Source organism: Brassica napus, chromosome C3 (genome assembly GCF_020379485.1).
Source record: "Brassica napus cultivar Da-Ae chromosome C3, Da-Ae, whole genome shotgun sequence".
NCBI lineage: Eukaryota > Viridiplantae > Streptophyta > Magnoliopsida > Brassicales > Brassicaceae > Brassica > Brassica napus.
This window is the reverse complement of record NC_063446.1, coordinates 49,450,917-49,461,141: the sequence shown is the minus strand read 5'-3', so window position 1 is coordinate 49,461,141 and position 10,225 is coordinate 49,450,917. Positions and strand designations below refer to the sequence as shown.

Here is a 10,225-nt window from a genome sequence, read left to right as displayed (position 1 = left end):
TGCATATCCGGATCCGTAAATTTTATTAATAAATATTTCAAAAATAGTAATATCTATATATAAAAATTAATTTTATTTAATATATTTTTATTTTTATAATAGTATTTATAAATTTTATGTAAATTTTGTAATATTATACATAGAAATAATTAAAGACATTATATATATTTTTATTTTTTAATTATGGTTAATACTTTATATATATATATATTAATATTATTTTTTATTTATTTAAGGATCCAAATTCGGATATACGCAGGATATTACCATTTTTAGAAGGATATTCAACACCCAGATATCAGCAGGATATTACCATTTTTAGAAAGATATCCAACACCAGGATATCCGAGAACACCGGATCCGGATAAGGATAGTAAAATTATGGATCCGTCGGATAAAGATCTGAATACCTTAAAATTGCCCGGATACCCGATCTGTCTCAGGCCTAGATAAAACAAAGAAAAATGTGATGTGTTGACATGGGGAAAGGAAATGAGGACTGACTAAACAAATTGTGTTTGGTGAGGAGAACAAAACATAATGCTGACCCCAAAACTTGAAACAAATACTAGACGCCTATGGAAACTAAGCTAACCTGTGATCCCCAACAAAGACCATCAAGCATAACTGATTTCGAGCTAGATCGTCGCTGACCAGATCTATTGACACTACCAACGACCATAGTCCCCTTGAAACTCGTCATAGTGGTGGGCCGAACCATACCTTGAGGGTGCAGGTGCATATCTTTGATTATGCTGATGATGACGGGAAGAAGGATAATTTGGCTGCCACCTTGAAGGTGGATGACTCAAGACACGCCCACTAGACTCGAATGATGAGTTTCTACCATATGGTGTGGTCGGAAAATTCCCACCGGAATGGAATGTTGGTGACCTTTGCTTATGACCACCCATATATGTAGTGGGTACCCTATGGTGGTTATGACCCGATGGTGTAACAAGAGACCTCAGTCTCCTCATCTTTCCTCTTTGGAAAGAATCTTCCTCCGGATCCTCTGTGATCCATCCCCCTCTCTGTTTTGATTTCTGTGGTGTAGAATGGGCTTGTTCTCCTTTATGTGTTTTCTTCTTACTCTTCAACTTCCCGTTAGACTCATGGGGAGTAGAATAATGTTGCGAGTTTTCTTTACTCTTCTTCTTCTTCTTCCCATTGGATTCATGGGGAGTAGAATCGTGTTCTGAGTTTTCTTTACTCCTCTTCTTCTTCTTAGTCTTCTTCCCATTGGATTCATAGGGAGTAGAATTGTATTCCGGAGTTTCTTTGAATTTCTTGTGAGAATTGCTCGATGGTGTAGATGTCTCACGGTTCCTCTTAGAAACCTACATGCAGAAGAAAAAAAGGGAGCGCTGAGTCACATAACATGAGAGAGAAAGGGAAAAAGTGAAGAAAAGTCAAAAGCAGAGAGTGAAATAGAGCGTCTACCTGGAAGGAATTCGGACATTCACGAGCAAAATGTCCTGCTCCATTACATCTGTAGCACAAACTCGGCGAGTCTCTTCCATGTGAAGTGCTTATGCTCGACGAGTTCGGGCATTCACGTGAGAAATGCCCTTCTTCCCCACACCTAAAGCATGAGCTGGCAGAATCTTTTTCTGTGCTTTCCTCATGGTATCTACCACATGCCTATAGAGAAAATTATTATATTCAGATAATGAACTCAGCATCGATACTATGAGAATAGATCGATTCAGTTTAGAGCCGCGGACTCGTGTGGATGATTGAAAACAAGAATCTCAACAACTTACTAATCCAATGTGACCCAGTTGACCACATCTGTAGCAAGACACAGCCCATGACGGTGAGTTGCCAGGTTCAACACAGCACAGATGGCCAAAGCTTTTACAGACATAGCACTGTATATCCTGGTCAAAGTAAATACAGTAGCATCATTTGTCTGAACTACAATCTAGGCCAATTATATACTAAAGCAACCAGAAAACAACAGAAGGCGTGAAAAAGAAACCTTAAGCAAGATTATTAAAAACAAAGATACCTTCAAATCATCTCGAGAGTACTCATACTTGCACAATATCATGTCATGTCCAAAGTCTCCACATCTTAAGCAAACAGCTGATTTAGATCCGCTTTTGTACTTATCTGGACAATCTTTCGCTCGGTGGCCACTTTTTTTGCAAATATAACAATCGTGTCCCTGTACAAACAAGGAACAACCCTAGACATAAGGCTAAAGAGAGTATATTGGAACAATTAAAAAAAAACAGCCGAGGCTCAAGACCGCACCTTTGTACACTGCTTTGCACCGTGTTCCAAACTGCCGCAAATAAAGCAAGGCTTCTTACGCTTTGTTGGAGTTGGACAATTAATAGTAACGTGACCAGGCTCCCCACAACTATAACAAGTCTCCCAACCAGCATCAGGTGGGTCAAAATACCTCGCTCCACGCTAATAATTACAAACACATCCAACAATTTTCATCACAAAGAGAGATCTTGTTACCCGAAAAAATAAAAACAAAAAGATGATTTAAACTCACAAGAAGCTTTTTCAAAACCATATTGCTAGATGTTGGTTCAGCAGATTTCTCATCTTCCCCTTTTGGTATATTTTCATCTTGGTCTTTCAAGACAATGGGCTGTTACAATATAGAGAAAATCAAGAAGCAATAAACACAAGCATCAAACTTTACAATTGATTTAAAGCAACGTTTAATGAGGGAGATACAGAAGAGAACCGTTCATACTGACAATTTCGTGGGCATCTTCTAGACTGGTCTTCGTCTTCTTCTTATGACTCTTTGAATCTCGTCCATTCACCATCAAAGTACTTACTACACCAGAACCGCCGAGATCCGACAAACTTGTGTCCTTTGAATCATCTAACTCACGCCTCGATAACGCTTTCTCCAATATCTTTAAGCTAAGATCTTCATTAGCTTCGTCTTCGTCTTCATCCGAGCCATCTCTAATGGCTACTGGATCTTCCTTGTCCTCGTTTTCATCACTGCGCCTCGGCATGGTTTCGATTTTGGTTCAGAAACGGGATTCTCTGTGTTAACTGGTGTTTTGTGTTACGGCGGTGGCCAAAGACTAGTGTAGGGTTTGTATTTATTGGTTTTACGTTTTTACCCTTTAATAAGGTACACCTATGCAAAAAAAATTATTATATTACGGAAATTTTTCAATATTACAATAAATATATTGAAGATCTCTGCATATTATTTGAGAAACATTACAGGTTCTTTTTGTACTAACATGTTATCATTAGAATGATTCTTAGAATCATTAGAGAAATATATTGGTACATCGAATTATATAATAAGTTTTTTATTAAACTAACAATAAATTCATCATTAATGTACTTTATTATTTCCTTAAATAAAATTTACGGAATTGCTTAATGTGGCTAAAGTATATATGACAATTAATGATTTTGAATAATAAAAATTTGATAAAAAATAGTGTATATTCTATCATATTTGTTTAATTTTAAACTACTAAATAAATTAAATAACCACAATAACCATATAATAAAAATTTAGATTTTTATGTATATATTATATTTTGAATTTTTCAATATTACAATAAATTTGAAGATATTTACTTAAGCCTCGATATATTTCCCGGAAGCGGTAGTTACCCGAAAAATCAGATTTTGAATCGGATTTGGATACAGGAAAATACCCGGTTGGATAAAGTTTAAAATTTGGTCAGGTACCGGATTGGATACGGATAATATCCGGGATCCGTATGGGTATTCAAAAAACCCGAATTAAACCTTAATTAAGATAACCCTAATAATCTATTACTAGGATAAGACATGCGCTTTGCGTAGAGTGAATTCATTTGTATATATTATCGATAATTGTTTTTATATATTTGATCATTTTATTTATATATATATAATGTTTTTTATTGTTATTATATAATTTCTTTCTGATGCACCAGATCAATTTTTATTAAAAATTATGGAAGTAAACTATAATTAATACTAGAGATGGATCCGCGCGGATTTTTGCAAGAATGATTTTTGTTTTACAGGTGAATATTATATATTTTAGATGTGTCACGATTTTGTTAGAGAATTGTATCGCGGTATTAGTATTTTTTTTTATAAACTTTTATTTGTTTTCCATTGTAAATGTGCAATTTTTTATACAAAAAACTACATTGCAGAGATATCATATTGAAATGTTATTAGTTTAGTAAATACTAATATGCTATCAATTTTACTGATTTTATTTAAACAAAGTCTATATATTTCAAATTAAATTAATGTTTTTACAGAAAGAAAGAAGAAATGTATTTTTTTACCTTTCAATAATTTATTTCCTTAAATAATTTTTATAAACAATATATTAATCAAAATCTCAATAAAAATGAAATTTAGATTATGATTTGGGCTGAGATGTTTTAAATGTGATTTGGGCCCAACAATTCATTTTTATCAAAACAAATCCATTAGGTATCTATTAATTTTTTTTTCCGGGATCGATCAAAACAAAGCTAAGATCCCGACGACATGTTCTTCTGATTCCCAATCAAAACTAAGAAAATGAGTGCAGATCGTAAGGGAAAAACGGTAAATATAAAGCTTATGTTTTTGCGAATCTTTAGGTTTTGTTTTATTTCTATAAAGCTTCTGTTATAGAAGTTCTTTAGGTTTTGATAAATTTCTTAGATATTGATTGTTGGCGATCTACATCATGTAGAACGGGAGCACGGGTGAAGCTAAGAAACTTACTATAGAAGATCTGTTTATAAAAACATGTCTTAACACACTGGCTTCGGAGGAAAATATATACAGAGAACATCGAAGAAGGTTTGAGATCGTCAGAGTGTACATGGTAAGTATTTTTTGTTAATTATTCAATTAATTAGAGAATTTGGTAACTGTATACTCATTTGGTAATGATGTTTCTTGTCAAATTTAATTTTAGTGTTTGCAAATTCAGCTCTTGGCGGGCCTTGAAGAATCTGTCATTGGTAGAAGGATTGTTCATTCGTGAGCAAAATAAAAATGTTTCTGATTTTCGTTAATTGTTTATTTAGTTTCTTTGTGTGTATATTAATTGGAATTGGCATAACAGCTTCTGTATAATTCCTGCAAACATAGAAGAAGTTTATTGGAGCTATAATGGAGTTGGTAGATTGGGAAGTTCTATCAAAGGAGTGTGATGAGGTTGCTTTTACAGAGAATCGTCTCTTTGGCAAGGCAGTGGAGCAGGAAGAAAGTGATATTCGTGATCAGAGCCCAACTAAGTTGAGAAGAAGTAAGTAGGGGTGGTTTTTAATTTCTGTATTTACTTATTTATCAAAGTTGCAGAGATTACTATATTGTATACTTTTCTAGTGTGTTGAGCTGTTGTTTTTTTTTGTTTATAATGAAAACATGTTGGTGAAGGAACGACCAGAAGCTATGAAGAAAGAAGTTTCTCTCCCACGTTGAGCAAGCGCATCCAAACAACAACTCACGGTTAGTAACTATGATCTTAACTCAGATGAAAGCAATGTAGTAGCATGTAGATTTAGGAATAAGATTGAACCATTGCCTTAGATAGTATTATATGGCTTTAGGATTGATTGAATAACGATGCATATATGGGTTCTTGTGAATGAATGTGTTATAAATAACAAAGACGTTCAAAAATATTTCACTTAAGTATCTATACTATTAAAGCAGGATTCTGCCCTTGCCTTTGGAAAAAATTACAAAGCTATGTCATTCTTTAATTTTAGTTTTACATAATTAATTAATATTACCTAATGTTACTGTTTATGTTATTAGAGAATATTCTGAAATACAGAAAAGTAAGATTTAGACTCCAACAATAAACGTTTAATGAATACATTAACTATACAAAATATTATTCAGAAATAATCCACCTCTACCAAATCGTTAGTTTAAAGTTTAAACTACCAACCCAATATTAAAATAACCCGTAATCATGTTGATAAGTTGAGCTAATGTGCTGCCAAAAAAAAAAAAAAAGTTGAGCTAATGTGGACGACCAATCAATAAGTGTATTTTTAATAATGATAATAAGTGCATTTTATATACAACTAGGATCGGCCCGGGCTACGCCCGGGTTTTTTGTTTGAATTTTAATTTTAATTATATATTTAGTATGTTTATTTTAATATATAAATATTATAATCTATTACACAAATATAAGTAGCTCGATAATTAAAAAATAATTTTAAATTATTCATTGTTTTTTTTCTTATGCAAATCCAAATTTTGTATTCAATTTTTTATTGAAAATTATATATAAAATGATGAGTAGAATGAAAAAAAAATAATTAAATTTTAGTTATGGTGTTTAATTGGCTGAATTGTAGACATGTTTCATTTATAACTTTTTTTTTCAATTTGTCTCTGAGTAATTTAATGGACCCTCTTCTTAAATCTACAATATATATTTTTGTGATTTTTTTCTTATATCATATGTTTAAAATTTTTAATATTATCTTGATCAAAAAACTTACAACTACTTAAAAATTATAGACTAAATTCTTACAATAAATTTTTTCCATTTACAACGCACTTAATTAGACTCGTTATCTAAATATTATTTATCTTACTTATATAAGTTTTGTTATAAAATATTGTTAAATGTACAACTAATTAAATATTATTTTTCTCAGTTACTGCCTTATGCTTTTCAGTTGTTCCATTTGTTCAAAAGTCAAAAAGCAAATCATATTTCTAGACAAAAATATGTCTGGTGGGTACCAAACGCAGCTTGGCTCAAGACTTGTCTCGAGGTTAGACTCACTGCCGAGACAGTAACGGAGGAGTATTATGATATAGAAAGAAACAAATGAAAAGTTCCTAACTCATGCCTGGACTTAGGTTCTAGTGAAAACGCATGATATCAAATGTGTATAGCTCATTCACAAACAAATCCTAGGTGAGATATACTTTTACTTTGCTACTACTGAAGCAAAAAGTTCTTGTATGAAATTTGGTTGAAGATGTAAATAGAGCGCATAAGGTACTTGTCTTTACTGCATAGTGTTAGAGGAATGTGTATAATATTTATTCTGAAGGCTATTTTAATTATCAACTTAGTAGTTCAGTTAAATTTTATATAATAGAATCATAGGGGAAGCTTTACGTATTTGGATTGGTAGTAAAAGTAAAACAAAGATGGTGGCAATCCCTTTATTATTTTGAATTATCAAGTTAACGCATTCTGAAATACCAAGTCAAAAATTAAAACTGCACTTGGGGGGTGTCCATACCATGTCATCATCAAGATCCTCTTCGTCATCAGAAACTTGAGGTGGACTTAAAAAGGTGAAGAAACTCTCACAGTCCTCAGTCTTAGTGATCGGCTTTGTGTTTTTGGATCCCTTATTTGGCTTCTTTTTAAGGATCCTCCGAGTCAAACACTTTCCAGGAAACCACTCAATCTCCGTCCTGGATAATACTTAAAAGATCAATAAGACTTCTAGAGAACCATAAAACAGTAAATGCATGATAAAATCAAAAGATCATATCCAATGGCCTTCTCGAGGATAGGCTCATCTTCATATCATGTGATATGTCTTGGTCAAGACTGTGTTCTTGAAGTAAGGGTTCTCATCAAAGAAAAACTCGAGCTTAAAAACCCTTTTGGTTCTTCAACGCTGTTCCACTTGATATCCTTAAAATACTTAAGAGCACCTTCATCTCAGGTATCTAGAATCATTGGGGAAAAAGTACATCAAGATAAAGAGAATCGAATTTTAATAAACAAAAACAATATAAGAGTATCCTAATAATGGACCTCTTCAGCAGTAATTTCATTGTTTTTTAATGCAATAAGCCATAAATCAGGTACTTCTTTCGCTGCATGAAACAAAAAAGAAAAACAGATGCTCGTATCAATTGAAACAATATTTCACGATCATCAGAAACTAAAAACATAATCAGGTTTTAGTGTGCGCAATAGATAGCATACCTTCAGCAGTTTTGTCTTCTCATTTTTCTGTTTTCACTTCTTCTGGTGCACCTTCAACTTCAACCACACCACTACACCAGTGACAATCTCATATCGCTGTTTTATGTGAACAATGGGATAGGAAAGCAGAAAACCATTAGTGTCAGTTACTTATAATCATACGACAGAGAGAAGTCTTGTTAAACTTGTATTAGTCATCTTAGGAAAGCAGAAAAACATCAATATATCAGTTATAAGCATGTGGGAATACAAAAAGAAGTAAAGAACACTCAACACTATTAACATATAAGTAAGTAGCAACGCATAGAAGTATTTTTAATCAAACTTTTATTAGTTGAGGTTTCATGTGATGATAGAATCAAAGACCATTTGCATTACCTTGGTATAGAAAGGCTGATACAATTTCTGATATTTAGCTTCTAGTGCTGCTCTCTGACTCTCCTCGAAGAACTTTGCTTCGATTTCATCATGTTGGTTCTACAGTGCAAAACTGAATTAAGGAATCAGATATAACTCTGGACTCCCCCAAAATGTAATCAGAGCCAACGATTTCAAACCAAATGCAAAATGAGATTGTGTTAGAAAACAGAGAAAACAAAAAAAACTTTAATGTTTTACTGCCCAAAAGAGATGAAGTAATGCACGTGAAAACAACTCCAATCTCTGGGATTATTCCACACTTCGTCTCCTCCAACAGTTTTCTCTTCCTTCCATCCAATCAAATTTTAACGGAAGAAATCGATCTACCGGTGGAGTTTGAGGAGATGGTGTCACCCGAAAACGCTAATTGGATATCCGACCTGATCGATACCGACTATGGAAGCTTCACCATCCAAGGTCCTGGTTTCTCTTGGCCCGTTCACCAACCTCTTGGCGTTTCTTCTAACTCCAGGACTGCGTGTTGGACTGCGTGTGTACGCCGGAGATTCACCGGGAAGGATGTCTCCGATTTTTATGTCGGCGGTTTTGGCGAAGTATTACGGCGAGAAGAAAAGACGACAGAAAGAGAAGAAAAAAAGAGAGAACACAGACGAAGTGCAGCGTTTTGGAAGAGGGACAGGTGTCACGACGTCAGGCTTCAAATTAGTGATGTGGACGCTGAGATGGCTTCACCAGGAGGGAGTAATATATAAAGATGATCTGGCTGAAGCAAGAAGCTAAACAAGTGTATTGATAGTTGTTATTTTCACGTGTACAAATTCTATTTATGTATTTTTGATTAAAAAAAACATGTCAAAAAATCAAAAACCACAAATTTGCTACATTCAAATCTACATATAAGATATATAAGAATATCCTTTTTTGAAACTAGATATATAAGAATATCTGTATCAATGCAATTGAAGTTCAAGGGTGAAGTTTTGTTTGGGTCATTTTATCAAAAATTGCAATATTTATAAAGTACAAAACAAAAGAAACATATTAGCCCACTCTATTACAAAATATAAAAACATATTTTATGTAAAGTGAAGGGGGTTCATTTTGATTTTAATTCATTTTGATTTTAAATAAATAAGACTAAAATTAGAATTAATATAAAATATATTAAATAAAATAAATTTTTATATAATATTTATATTTTAAAAATCATCAAAGTTAATCCCGCACTTTAAAAGCTCGGGTCAAAATCTAGTAACAGTTAAAGAAAAACTCCAATTTGTCAAACTAAAACGACCATCTTCTGAAACACACTTAACAAACTTGATGCTTGGAAAAACAATCATGCTTGTCCGAATCATGAAAGGAACATAAACAATATTAATAGAAAAATCTATTTCTGGTTGCGCACAAGTAAGAGATACCCCATCAACCCCAACTATTCTCAATGCATCATCTGAACCTGCATGCCTCAAAAACAGTTGCGAGGGTCAAATTTTTTAAATATCTACAACAGTAGAAAAACTCAAGATAACATAAATTGAGAATACCTCATCACTCATACTCTTCCAGGTTATTAAAAACCTCTTTGAAAACAACATTAGTAGTTTTCTGTTTAGTTTTACCATTTTTGTCGATAATCAGAATTTTCAGTCCTTTATTTGATGTGACCCTTGAAACAGCCACATATAGCTGTCCATGTGAAAACACAGGTCTAGGTAGAAATATACCAACTTCAGATAGTGGTTGCCCTTGACTTTTGTTAATCGTTATTGCGAAAGCCACAGCCAAAGGTAATTGCCTTTTACGCATTTTAAAAGGCAATCTCGTGTCTGATGGTGTGATCAACAAAGTCGCTTGGTATGTCCAGCGTCCAAAGTCGCTTGGTATGTCCAGTCGAGACTTCTGAAGAAAATATTA

The 10,225-nt window shown here is 33.3% G+C and overlaps 1 protein-coding gene and 1 long non-coding RNA gene across 2 annotated transcripts; one reads left to right on the top strand and one right to left on the bottom strand.

The window, feature by feature from the left end:
• Positions 1–395: 395 nt before the first annotated feature.
• LOC106406397 (zinc finger CCHC domain-containing protein 7) lies at positions 396–3,066 on the bottom strand. Its single transcript, XM_013847051.3, has 7 exons — positions 2,727–3,066; positions 2,516–2,614; positions 2,263–2,424; positions 2,015–2,173; positions 1,767–1,883; positions 1,444–1,644; positions 396–1,340 (listed from the first exon to the last, which is right to left on the bottom strand). The coding sequence occupies exons 1-7, from the start codon at positions 2,994–2,996 to the stop codon at positions 669–671; spliced, it is 1,680 nt and encodes a 559-aa protein (XP_013702505.1). The 5' UTR covers positions 2,997–3,066; the 3' UTR covers positions 396–668.
• Positions 3,067–4,443: 1,377 nt separating this feature from the next.
• On the top strand, positions 4,444–7,044 carry LOC125583956. The gene is made up of 2 exons (XR_007320963.1): positions 4,444–4,825; positions 4,919–7,044. It is a non-coding gene; the product is annotated as an uncharacterized LOC125583956 (long non-coding RNA).
• Positions 7,045–10,225: the final 3,181 nt, after the last annotated feature.

Bases quoted from the DNA above. Each gene is read 5' to 3' on its own strand.
- LOC106406397 (XM_013847051.3), bottom strand. From the start codon at position 2,996: ATGCCGAGGCGCAGTGATGAAAACGAGGACAAGGAAGATCCAGTAGCC. The intron at 1,645-1,766 runs GTAAGTTGTTGA...TTTTCTCTATAG, and splicing joins AACTGGGTCACATTGGATTA to GCATGTGGTAGATACCATGA. The intron at 1,341-1,443 runs GTAGACGCTCTA...TTCTGCATGTAG, and splicing joins AATGTCCGAATTCCTTCCAG to GTTTCTAAGAGGAACCGTGA.